Genomic DNA, 13,743 nt, shown 5'->3' with positions numbered 1-13,743 from the left:
CCCTCAAATGGCCCAGCAAGCCTCTCAGTTCAAAGGCAACGAGTGATGGGCAATAAATGTGTGCCAACCAGTGATGTCCATGTGCCATGAATGAATAAAAAAAAGCTGTGGAGAAAGGAAGCTCAGGTGAACGGTTCAGGGCTGAACCTTCTTTGGTACCAAAAGATTCATCTGAGCTCCGTTCCACTGACACATGCGTTTTCTTTCCCCTTTCAGTTTTGTAAATTCCACATTTGATTTCAGAGTTGCAGATTTTGTAATGAAAACCACAGGGTGCCCGCTGCAGTTCCTTGGGTCAGCAGCTCTCTCTTGCATGCTCTCCCCTACGTGACCGGCTGCAGTCATTCTTCCCATACTGACATCCAGCTACCGCTGGAATGATGCCATGCCTGTGACGTGCCTTAGCAACGGGCAAAGTCCAAGTGATGCTGCTGCCTTGTTTTCAGTGTCGAGCGATGCAATGGCTCATTGCTGAATGTCTGTGTTCACGGCGGAGAAGCAGCGGCTGATGAAGTGAACTGATCAACATTTGTGAGCCAGTATTGCGATCCGTGGCTGAGTCCTGTGAAGCTGGACACGTTCGTGACCCTAAAATAAAAATAACACACATAAAGATTACTGATATCAGACAAGGAGTAAAGTTCCTGAAAAGTATATCAAAATAGCCATCCCCCGCTTCAGGACGTAGCTGTGTCACCCTCCACCAGCGAGGCAAAATGAGCCTTGAGCTTTGCAGCAGAAACAGGAGGAGCCATTCAGCCCCTCTTTGCTGGCCCACTCTTTCAATCAGAACATGACTGATCTGGGAGCCAAGCTCCATCCACCTGTGTTGGCTCCATATCCATGCTCTAGGGCAGAAATAATATCCCCATCTCAGATAGAAAATTATTCACTCTGCTCGTATCTTCTGTTTTACATGGGAGTGAGAGTCCCACTTACGGCACCATTTGTGTGACTGGACTCCGGTGCCAATCTCTATGTGTACTGAAGATCATTTGGCAGGAGAGGATGATGCAGCTACTTAACCTGGTGTTCAAATCAGTGCCCTTGTATTTTTAGCATGCCCTTTTTCCCTGCCAATTTTACACTCTGGTCCAAAGTTACACGCGCTCTGGGTTTGGCTAGAAAAAGTCTTTTGCAAGGTGAAGATGTTCCACAAGGGTGGAGTCATCTGTGCAGGGCAAAGGGAATGAACCTTATTCCCCACTTATCAGTGTTCAATTTCAGGAAGTTCCCAGGCAGAAGCTTAATCAGAAGCAAAAATAACTTACTGAACTGTTTAATGACTAAAAAAATAACAGTGCAATGGAACTGTTTCACTTCCCCCTCTTAACGCCACCATCAAGGCAATGAGTGATTTATTTGGGGTAAAGCTTTGCAACAATGTTTTACCCTCTGTTTTATTGGTTCTGAGTCCTGTATTAAGGTGGGTATTCTGCATTGTGTGGGTGGGGATCATCTTTAATTGCTGTGGCTTGCTTTGCATTTAAAATAATTTTGAGTTTCATATATTGCATTTGTCTGATCACTAAGTGAGTGTTACGTGACTGACTGACGATATGGCCAAGATCAGGCAGTTGTTGAGATCTGTTCTGGCATCGAAGTCCATTCCTGGAACATTTTTGATCAGTTTAATTCTGTGATGTTTCCATTTGTAGAAGCTTAATTTCACCCAGCACTGATATGCTGTTAATGGTTGTATATCTTAAGCATTTTTCAATGCTGTTCTTAGGACAGGTCATGGACCTCAAGCCATTCTGTTTCTCTCTACACAGATGCTTCCAAACTTGCTGAGTACTTTCAGAATTTTCTTTTTTCCAAAAATATTCAGAGTTGCGCCATCTATTTTGCACTTGTATTTTTCTTTTGATGTTTGCTCCATTGTTAAAGGGGGGGGGGGGAATGTTATTTAATGTGATGTTATTTACTTATTTATTAGTGTCACAAGTAGGCTTACATTAACATTGCAGTGAAGTTACTGTGAAAATCCCCGAGTCGCCACACTCCGATGCCTGTTTGGGTACACTGAGGGAGAATTTAGCATGGCCAATGCACCTAACCAGCATGTCTTTGGGAGGAAACGGGAGCACCCGGAGGAAACTTGCACAGCAGTGGGGAGAATGTGCAAACTCTGCACAGGCAATGACCCAAGCCGGGAATCGAACCCAGGTCCCTGGCGCTGTGAGGCAGCAGTGCTAACTACTGTGCCACCGTGTTGTCCTGGCGCTTTGAGGGAAATAATATTTTAAACTGATTTGATTGTACTTTGTTAGTTCAGTAACCGAAGAAGCCTATTACCAGAGGATTTACAAGTACCTCTTGTTTGGTGACCAATCCTCAGCCCTGGCTCCTGGCTGCAGGATTCAAGCCTTGTATTTAATTGCACCCTCCTAGAACCGGCTCCACACCCCCTAACCCGGCGAAGCACGTCAAGATCCACTCCCTCCTCTCTCACCTCTGACGGTTTCTCACCCCCATTTCTCCACTTGCTCCCCACTCCCAAATCCTGCATATTTCACCTCCCGCCAAACCCCTCTCCCATCCCACTTTTTTTTTACACCGCCTACGTTAAATTTAATCTATCCTTTTTCTGCCCATTCCACCAACCTGACTATATCCAATTGAAGTCTTATCACTATGATCTTCACCGTTCATAATACTCCCAAATCTTGCATCATCTTCAGCCTTTGAAATTATGCCCTGTACACCCAAGTCTACTTTTAAATGTAAATCAAGAAAGCAGTGGACCCTTGCTATACCTTCCCCCAACCCAGTCAGAAGTAAGTAAAGTTATCTGCAATTCATGTTTTAGTGAGCTTGAATTAAACTGTTAAATAATAAAATAAAATGCCTACTGGGACTAATATTTTTCACTTAAAATGCAAAGTTTTACTGACGTTTGGGGACTCCAATGATTAATATGTAGGAAAGCAAAGTAATAGTAGATTTGGAAATAATATAGCCAACACATTTTCTTAATGATTCTGCACCTCAAAGTTTGTCACTCCCCCACTGTTCACTTGCATGTTGCTGTTGAATACTCCCCGATCAAGTTAGATTATGAATGAGTTGCAGAATGAAGGCCCCTGTTTACTTAGTTTAATCTCACAAGGAAGGAACCTTTGCGAAACGTGCATTTTCTGAATTGACATTCTTGTTGCTTCTGCTGTGAATAAAGTGGCTGGATTACGTTGAATCACAGGCTTCTCGGTGAATGTTCGCCCTGAATGGAGTGGACTTGGCTGCTCCACCAATTTCACATTGAACCTTTAGAGCTGACAGAAAGAGAATCTTTCATTTTATTATTCTAGGCAGGCTTGCAACGCAGGTCTGAAGGGTTAAAAACGAGCCCATTGTGGTATCCAGTAATTTATTCTCATAATTCTGTCCTCCCTTTGGCAAATATTTGAAAACTCTGTTTAAAACGGTTCTGGCAAAACCACGAAACAGGCATGTTGATATCAAAATCCAGAATGGAGGTACCTTTTCACGTTTTATGTATTAAAATGGTCATGTTTTTATAATTCTGAATAGTTTGATTTGGAGCCTAAATTACAAACTAGAGTAAGAATACAATTGTACAGAATGTAGATGGAATACTGATTGATTTATTTTTGCCTTTATCTACAGATGGAATTCCTCAGGTTTACTACTTTGGTCCATGTGGAAAATACAATGCTATGGTGCTTGAATTACTGGGACCTAGCTTGGAAGATTTATTTGACCTTTGTGACAGAACCTTTACCCTTAAGACAGTGCTTATGATAGCTATACAGCTAGTAAGTATTCCAGTTCTCAATATTCACTGAAAAAGGCGGCATTAATCTGTTATCAATAGACTTACCAATCTGCTTCTAAATTTCCTGTTCTGTTTGGTTAAAGTGCAGACTAAATCACTAGTATTGCTTGGAGTGATTTTCTATGACGTTGCGGCACAACGTTGCTTTTTTGCATCAGCAACATTTACTAGTCATGCTCTAGAGTATATTTGCAATCTTCCTAACTTCAAACTTGGGTTTTGGTATTAATTAAGAGATTTACAAAAAACAGGGCTAACATCTGATAACAATACCCTGCTGGAAAGAATCCTATGAAGTTGGTAATTTAGTATTGCCATAGAATGTTAATGGAACCTTGGTATCCTTAATAAACACCGAGGCGGCATTTTAAACCAGCCATCCTGCTACAGCAGCATAAGATGATGTCTCCAGAGTCTGTAAAATAAACTGGTCATTGGAGTTAACTGAAACAAAATGCAGATCAAATAGTAAAACGTTAGTGCAGCTGGGACTGGAAAATCCGGCACAAATCCCATGGATTTGTGGCTGCTTCTCTAAATTTTCCGTCCCACCTGCGTTGGAAATTTCCAGCCCAGATCTTTGTGCAGTCTACATGGATATTATCTGTAAAAGTGATTTTATACCAACTTATACCCAATTCAGGTTTATATGTTGTAGAATAACATCAAATTGATCTGCTGAAAGTTTTCTGTTTTGTGTGCAAAGTTGTCATCAGAAAGTTTGGAGCAAGTAACAATCGGCCGTTAAAGAATCAACTCAATGAATTGTGAACTTTAGTTCTCCCAATCTTTTTAAAATTATTCGTTCATGGGATGTGCGTGTCATTGGCTAGACCAGCATTTATTGCCCATTCCTGATTGTCCTTGAGAAGGTAGTGGTGAGCTGCCTTCTTGAACCGCTGCAGTCCACGTGGTGTAGGTATGTCCACATTGCTGTTGGGGAGGAAGTTCCAGGATTTTGACCCAGCGACAAGTGAAGGAATGATGATATATTTCCAAATCGGGATGGTGGGTGGCTTGGAGGGGAATTTCCAGATGCTGGTGTTCCTTTATGTCTGCTGCCCTTGTCCTTCGAGATGGCCGTGGTGTTGGGTCTGGAAGTTGCTGTCTAAGGAGTCTTGATGAGTTCCTGCTCTGCATCTTGTTGATGGTATATACTGCTGCTACTGTGGATCGTGGTGGAGGGAGGGAATATTTGTTGATGGGGTGCCAATCAAGTGGGCTGCTTTGTTTTGGATGGTTGGTGTCAAGCTTCTTGACAGTTGTTGGAGCTGCACTTATCCAGGCAAATATTCCATCTTGTGCCTTTTGGATGAAGGGCAGGTTTAAGAGTCAGGAGGTGAGTTACTCGTTGCAGGATTCCTAACCTCACCTACTCTTAGAGTCACAGTATTTATATGGTTGGTCCAATTAACTTTCTGGTCAATGGTAAACCCCCAAGGTTGTTAATAGGGGATTCAGTGATGCCAGTGCCATTGAATGTCAAGAGGCAATGGTTATCTTGGAGATGGTCATTGCCTGGCACTTAATGGTGGCATTGATTAAGGAGAGCATTGCACTGTTGGAAGAAGAATGTCCTAGAGGTGCCGAGGTTTGAATCAGTTTGGCTAGAGTGAAGGAACAAAAAAGATTCAGTTACATTGCTCTGTGGTTTTTTTCGGCCATCAACTAGAGGGAAGGATATAGAGGACAAATTTGCAAGGAAATTAGATGTGCAAAAATTATAGTCATTATAATTGGTGATTTTAGTTATCTAAACATGGACTGTGATAGTAGGAGTATAAAGGGCAGAGAGGGGGCAACAATCCCTGGAATGTGTTCAGGAGAATTTTCTACAGCAGTATGTTTCCAGCCAACTAGAAAGGAGGCATTGCTGGATCTGGTTCTTGGGAATGAAGTGGGTTAAGTAAATTAAGTTACAGTGGGAGAACTTTTAGGTGACAGTGCTCATTGTATCACAGGTTTAGGTTGATGTTGGAAAAGGACAATGAATAACCCAGAGTAAGAATAATTCACTGGGGGGGAAAGCCAACTTCAATGGGTTAAGAACTGATCTGGGCTGAATAAATGGAGCCAAAGGTTAGCAGGAAAATTTGGGCTACCTTTAAAGAAGAGATGGCTTGGCCATAGTCGAAGTATATTTCCTCAAAAGGGAAAGGTAGAGCAAACAAATCCAGAGCTCCCTGGATGAGAAAAGGAGGTAAACATTAACGTAAATGTGCTTATGACAGGTGTCAAGTAGAAAATACAATTGCGAACCAGGCTGAACACAGAGGTAAAGGAGCAAGTCAGAGAAACTAAGAGGGAGTACGAAAAGAGACTTGGCAGCTAACATAAAGGGAATCCCTAAATCATCTTTAAGCCTACAAATAGTAAAAGGAAGGGCAGGACTGATTAAGGACTAAAAAGGGGTTTTGCACATGGTGGCAGAGGGTGCATGGCGGAGGTATTAAATGCCTTTACAAAGGAAGATGTTACCTCGGCCGTAATGAAAGGGGGGGGAAATTCAGTCACAAGAAGGCTTAGAAATTGAAAAGGAAGACGTTTTGTATTGGCTGTCTGTCCTTAAAAGTTGATCAGGCACTGGGACTGGATGCGATTCATCCAAGGATATTGAGGCAAATGAGAATGGAAATGCAGAGGCACTGGCCATAATTTTTCCTTAAATGGGGATGATGCCAGACGACTGGAAAATTGCAAACTTTGCCACCTTGTTCAAAAAAAGGTGTAAAGATAAACTCAGCAATTACAGACCAGTTAATTTAGTTTTGGTGTTGGGGAAATGTCTAGAAACTATAATTCAGGACAGAATTAATAGTCACCTGGATGAATGCGGATTCGTTAAGGAAAGTCAGCAAGGATTTCTTCAGAGAAAGTCAGGTTTAACCAACTTGCTGGAGTCTTTTTAAGAGATAACAGAGGGCTGATTGATGTGGTGTGTGTGCACTTCCAAAAGGCATTTGATACCGTGCCACACAACAGACTTGAGAGAAATGTTATAGCTCATGGAATAGAAAGGACAGTGGCATCGTGGATACAACATTGGCTGAATGAGAGGAAACAGATTGATGGTTAATGGATGTCTCTCGGACTGACATCATTGCAGGGAGATTCATTAGTGCTGTTGGGGAGGGTTTAAACTGGATGGAAACCTGATTCGAGGGAAGCAATACTGATAAGAGCAAGATTCACAAAAAGGTTGATGATTTGAATGTACAAATTGAGGTAAATGGGTCTGATTTAATTGCCACTATGAAGACATGGCTATAAGGTGACCGGGATTGGGAACTGAACATGAGAGGATATTTTGCATTCGGGAGCGATAGGTTAAAAAGGAAAAGGAGGTGGAGTGGAACTCTTAAAAAAGGAAAGTACATAAGTAAGAGCAGATCTTGGATCGAGGATCAAGCTGTCAAATCAGTTTGGGGGATCTAAGAAGTAGCAAGCGCAGCAAACATTGGTGGGAGTTATGTGTGCTAATGTTGGGCATATTATAAATCGGGAAATTCGAGGTGCATGTAATGTGGGTAATACAGTAATAATGGGTGGCTTCAATTTCCACACTGATTTGGTTAAGCAAATCAGCACTAATGATCTGGAGGAGGAATTGCTGGAGTGTACACGAGATGGTTTTGATTTGATTTATTATTGTCACATTAGTAATCAATGAAAAGTATTGTTTCTTGCATGCTATACAGGCAAAGTATACTGTACATAAAGCATACTGTACATGGGGAAGGAAAGGAGAGAGTGCAGAATGTCATGTTACAGTCATAACTAAGGTGTAGAGAAAGATCAACTTAATGCAAGGTAGGTCCATTCAAAAGCCTGACGGCAGCAGGGAAGAAGCTGTTCTTGAATCGGTTGGTATATGTCCTCAGACTTGTGTATCTTTTTCCTGATGGAAGAAGGTGGAAGAGAGAATGTCCGGGGTGCGTGGGGTCCTTGATTATGCTGGCTGTTTTTCTGAGGCAGCGGGAAATGTAGACAGAGTCAATGGATGGGAGGCTTGTTTGTGTGATGGACTGGGCTTCATTCACGACCCTTTGTAATTTATTGCGGTCTTGGTCAGAGCAGGAGCCAAACTAAGCTGTGATACAACCAGAAAGAATGCTCAATGATTTAGCTTCCACAGCCCTCTAAGGCACAGAATTCCAAAGATTCACCACCTTCTGAAAGAAGAAATTCCTCCTCATCTCAGTCTTCAATGGCCTACCACTTATTCTGAGACAATGTGCCCTGGTTTTAGACTCTCCAGTGAGGGAAGTATGTTATCTGCATCTACCCTGTCAGGTCTATAAGAACTTTGTAAGTTTCAATGAGGTCACCCCTCATTTTTTAAACTGTGTGGAGTACAAACCCAGTCTCTCCAATCTCTCCTCCTAAAACAATCCTGCCATCCTGGAGATTAAATAGATTTCTGGAGACTACGGGGATATGGAGTTAGTGCAGGAAAGTGGTGTTCAGGCAGATGATCAACCATGATCTAATTTAATGGCGATGCAGGCTCGATGGGCTGAATGGCCTACTCCTGTTCTATGTTCCGATGGAGGAAGATTTGCAGTGGAGTTATCCAGGAGTCAGGATTGGGACCCTTGCTTTTCCTGATATTTTTTAATGACTTTGGTCTTGGTGTTCAGGCAACAATTTCAAAATTTGGGGACAATCTAAAACTTTGACCTCTTGAGAGTTTATAATATTTCAGTGTAAAACTTCAAAAGGACATAGACATGTTGGTGAAATGGGCAGATCAGTGGTAGGTGAAGTTCAGTCTGGAGAAATTGGGTAATACATGTGGGTAGACAATATAAAACAAAGACCGTTAAGTGTGTGCTGGTGTATAGGTACCTGGGTGTATGTGTGGATAAGTTATTAAAGCTGGCAGGGCAGGTGGAGAGCAGTTGAAGCATACAGTGTCCTCAGCTTTATTAATAGGGGCATCACGTACAAGAGCAAGGATGTTTTGTTGAACTTGACTAAGACACTAGTTGTACCTCAGCTGGAGTATTGTGTACAGTTCTGGAAGCTGCATTTTAGAAAGAGTTTGCAGGCATTGGAGAGAGTGCAGAAATAGCCGAAGCAAATGGTTCCAAAGGTGACTTTGGAAACTTCAAATTTAAAGGCAGATTGAAGAATTTGGGACTCTGTTCCTTGGAGAAAAGAAGGCTGAGAGGAGTATTCAAAATCATGAGGGACCTTGATAGAATCGATAGGGGCGAAACTGTTCCTGCTTGTGATAGAATTAAAACAAGAGAGCATAGATTTAAAATAATTGGCAAAAGAAGCAAAAGCGACATGAGAAAACATGTTCGGGTCTTGAATACAGAGGGAATGAAATCATATATTTAAAAAAAAAATCTACAGAAGAATGGCGCTCGGTGAATTGCTCAGTCTTCGAGCCAGTGCACAGACAATGGGCCGAATAACAATCCCGTGCATTGTAACGGATGTGATTCTGTGAATATCTTGCTGGTGTAGGAGTGAAAATGAAGTCTGAGAATGTCTTCAGTTGTTTGTGTACTTGAAAGTGAAGATGAGTAATTTAAAGCATTAGACTTTTTTAAATTGGGAAACAATCTTGTAAAAGTGAATGCAAGGTTGAAAAGAGTGAAAAAGGAAACTAGGTTAATTGGTGATTACATGACACTAAACTTGGCCTTTAAAAGCTTCATATTTTGTAAGGAGAACCATAAAAGATGAACAGTTCACTGCACAGAAGAAGCTCGTTTGGCCCATTGTATTTACTTGAGTCATCCAAAATTAATCAATTTCCTGCTCTCTTTGCATTTCTCTGAACCTTCCCCTACTGCACAATAACTCCCTTTTCCCTTTTAAAGATACTGTAGTCATTCAGACATTCCTTATGAAAAAGCATCTTGAACTCCATGAGTACTCTGTATAAAGAAATAAAGTTTTAAAGGTTTAAAGTTTATTTATTAATGTCACAAGTAGGCTTACATTAACACTGCAATGAAGTTACTGTGAAAATCCCCTAGTCGCCACATTGGGCACCTGTTCGGGTACACTGAGGGAGAATTTAGCACAACCAATCCACCTAACCAGCGCGTCTTTGGAATGTGGGAGGAAACCCACGCAGACACAGGGAGATCGTGCAGACTCCGCACAGACAGTGACCCAAGCCAGAAATTGAACCCAGGTCCCTGGCGCTGTGAGGCAGCAATGCTAACCACTGTGCCACCGTACCGTCCTAATTTAATTTAATTTCTCCCCTCACATCCCGGGAATTATTTGAAATTTTTGACTCCCCGTCACTGTCTCACCAACCAAAGGAAATGCAATGAATAAAGAAAGGTATGAAAATCTTTAAAATTAAAAAAAAATGTCCGTTAAGTCTCATCTTCACCTTGTCTGCTTTTGGTGTAATTAATCATAGTATCTCCAGACTCTTTCTTATGCTTTCACTGGAATGATGCTGAAGTGAGAATCCATCCAGCATGCACTTTGATGGCTTTCCAGTACTTTTGTGGTCTAACCACTGCCTTGTACAAATGTATCATCCATGACGGGCGGCACAGTGGTTAGCACTGCTGCTTCACAGCTCCAGGGACTGGGTTCGATTCCCGGCTTGGGTCACTGTCTGTGTGGAGTTTGCACATTCTCCTCGTGTCTGTGTGGGTTTCCTCCGGGTGCTCCGGTTTCCTCCCACAGTCCAAAGATGCGTGGGTTAGGTTGATTGGCCATGCTAAAAATTGCCCTTAGTGTCCGGAGATGCGTAGGTTAGAGGGATTAGTGGGTAAATATGTAGGGATATGGGGGTAGGGCCTGGGTGGGATTGTGGTCGGTGCAGACTCGATGGGCCGAATGGCCTCTTTCTGTACTGTAGGGTTTCTATGATTTCTATGATGACTTGCTTCTTATACTTTGTGCCTTTACAATTCTAAAGTGCATAAATGGCCTTTATTATAGCTTTACCTAACTTCAAATTTCAAACAATTTTGTACTCTAATCCCAAGATCCTGCTGTCATTCCATCTTTCAATATTTTCTCATTGAGTAAAGATACCAATTTTCTGTTTTTTTTTCACAAAATAAGTTGCTTAACATAGCTTCACATCAAATTGCATCTATGTTCTCTTGCAATATTCATGTGTGTATATTGTGTACCCATATCTACATATAAAACAAAAATGAACTCAGCACATCGCTTCGATCCCTACTTCAATCGAAACAAAGCCATTAATCCTGTTTGCTTCCTGTCAATCAGCCAACTTTCCATCCACAGTGCTACATTTCCTTCAATACAATATCCCTGAATTTTTGCAGTAAATCTTATCGAATGCATTCTTAAAGCCCTTGTACACTATCTGCATTTCCTTTTATCTATCCCATCAGTTACTTTAAGATCGAACATTTTTGGCAAATCTACGCTGTCCACAATAATTCCAAAAATTTCAATTATTTAATCTTGTGTGGATTCCAAGAATTTACCTACAACTGACCTTTACAGTGATGCTTTGTTTTCAAATTCTTCTCCTTGAACAGCTTGTTACGTCTGGCTGCCCTCCAGTACTATGTCATAATTTGTACTTGCCCCTTCTCAGTTTATCTGCTACTGAAACCCTCATCCATGCTTTCCTTACCTCTGGACTTGACTGTTTCAACGCAGTCCTGGCTGGTGTCTCACATTCTATGCTTGGTTAACTTGAGGTCACCCAAAACTCCCTTGCCTGTGTCTTAACCTGCAGCAAGTTTTGTTCCCTTATCCTCACTGACCACATAGATTGTTCATGGAGTAATATCTTGAGTTTAAAATTATTTTCCTAGTTTTCAAATCTCTTCCTACCCCTGTAAGCTCTTCCAGCCCCGCAATCCTCAGATATCTGCAGTCGTCTTATTCTGGCCTATTGTGCATTCCTGATTTTAATTACTCCAGTGTGGGCAGCCATACCTTCAGTTTCCGGAGCTCCAAGCTCTGGAATGCCCTCTCTACACCTCTCTAGTGTGCTTTACTCCTTGAAGACATTCCTTAACCCATCTCTTTGATCAATCTTTGGTCATCTTACCCAATATCACCTTTTTAGGTTTTGTGTCCAATTTTGCTTTATAATGCTACTTTGAAGTGCCTTGGGATATGTCATTATGTTTAAGGTGCTATACAAATCCAACTTGTTATTTCAAAGGAAAATAGAACAATTGTGGACATAATGTCTTCCGTCTTTCTCTGACTTACTTCATGCTAAGCCATCAGGGCCCAGTGACTTCTTAAAAAGTTCTTCCATGAAATTTGCGTATCGTTGGCTTGTCCAGCATTGTCATTGCCCATTCCCAATTATCCATGAGGAGGTGGTGGTGAGCCACCTTCTTGAACCACTGCAGTCTATGTGGTGTAGGTACAGCCACAACACTGTTTGAGAGGGACTTCAAGGATTTTGACCTAGTGACACTGAAAGAACAGGGAAATAGTTTCAGGTCAGGAGGGTAAGTGACTTGGAGGGGAACTTGCAGGTGGTGGTGTTCCCATGTGTCTGCTGCCCTTGTCTTTCTAAGTGGTAAAGGTCATGGGTTTGGTGAGTGCTTCAGTGCATCCTGTAGATGGTGCACATTGCTGCCACTGTGCATCAGTGGTAGAGGGAGTGGCTGTTTAAGGTGGTGAATGGAGTGCCAATCAAGGAGAGCTACATTGTCCCAGATGGTGTTGAGCTTTTTGAAAGTGCACTCATCCAGTCAAGTGCAAAATATTCCTTCACACTGCTGACTAGTGCCTTGCGGATGGTGAACAGACTTTGGGATGTCAGGAGGTGAGTTACATGCCACAGAATTCCTTCCCCCCCCCAGTAACTGTTGTGTGTGGTTGCAAAGCCATCTCTGATCTGTTGAATAGTAATTGTTTCCAAGCACCTATTATACAATGCGAATATATACTGCCTCAGAGGCTTACATAATTTGAAATGTAATGTAGTTGGCTTTCTGGATGACGCACGTTCATCGTCAATGGAATTGTAGAATAGCAATGATTCCTTAGAAACTGATGATAACCCCTCAATGCTTTTAAAAACTGATCTGTGCGCACTTTCTGCACAATGTGCAGTTAAAATTAGTCATTTTTTGAAGTGTCAGCGTGGCTACCATTGAATGAAGTTTGTTCCATTGAAGGTATCTGCTGCACATGCATACTTGAGTTTCTATTTGGCAGAGATATTTTTGGTAAGGAACAAGTTATCAAAATGCCTACATGAAGCTTTGTTTAATCGCTCCCAAATTTTTGTTAAAATTATGGTAACTACAACTGTTTTGTTTTTCCTTCTCAATATTGATCTTGGTACATGAATCAACAAGTTGGTATTTGGGCGCAATAAGTGATTTGGAAGGGAAATGGAATGTTGACATTTATTGCAAGGGGAATGGAATGTAAAAGTAGCGAGGTTTTACTACAGTTGTGCAGTTGGTAAGACTGTAGTGAGTACAGTTGTGGACTCATTTAAGAGAGGATGTATATAGAACATAGAACAGTACAGCACAGAACAGGCCCTTCGGCCCACGATGTTGTGCCGAGCTTTATCTGAAACCAAGCTCAAGCTATCCCACTCCCTATCATCCTGGTGTGCTCCATGTGCCTATCCAATAACCGCTTAAATGTTCCTAAAGTGTCTGACTCCACTATCACTGCAGGCAGTCCATTCCACACCCCAACCACTCTCTGCGTAAAGAACCTACCTCTGATATCCTTTCCTATATCTCCCACCATGAACCCTATAGTTATGCCCCCTTGTAATAGCTCCATCCACCCGAGGAAATAGTCTTTGAATATACATTAGAAGCAGTTCAGAGAAGGTTCACCTTAACTGATACTTGGGCTGGGGTATTGTTATCTTACGAGAAAAGGTTGAACAAGCACTTTACCTTTCACATGCACTGAAGTTCAGAAGAACGATAAGTGATCTTTTAGATCATATAGTGAAGAGACTTGACAGGGTGGATTCTGAA

At 41.8% G+C, this 13,743-nt stretch overlaps 1 protein-coding gene across 3 annotated transcripts in view; it reads left to right on the top strand.

Moving 5' to 3' along the window:
• LOC144494944 (casein kinase I) overlaps positions 1-13,743 on the top strand; it is a 232,760-nt gene that overhangs the window by 136,967 nt on the left and 82,050 nt on the right. For all 3 annotated transcript variants that reach the window (XM_078214585.1, XM_078214584.1, XM_078214583.1), the window contains exon 5: positions 3,631-3,779. In XM_078214585.1, the coding sequence (XP_078070711.1) occupies positions 3,631-3,779 (149 nt within the window). The remainder of the gene's footprint in view (positions 1-3,630; positions 3,780-13,743) is intronic.

The sequence above is a fragment of the Mustelus asterias genome, chromosome 6 (assembly GCF_964213995.1).
Source record: "Mustelus asterias chromosome 6, sMusAst1.hap1.1, whole genome shotgun sequence".
NCBI classification, from domain to species: domain Eukaryota; kingdom Metazoa; phylum Chordata; class Chondrichthyes; order Carcharhiniformes; family Triakidae; genus Mustelus; species Mustelus asterias.
This window is presented reverse-complemented; position numbering and strand designations above follow the sequence as displayed.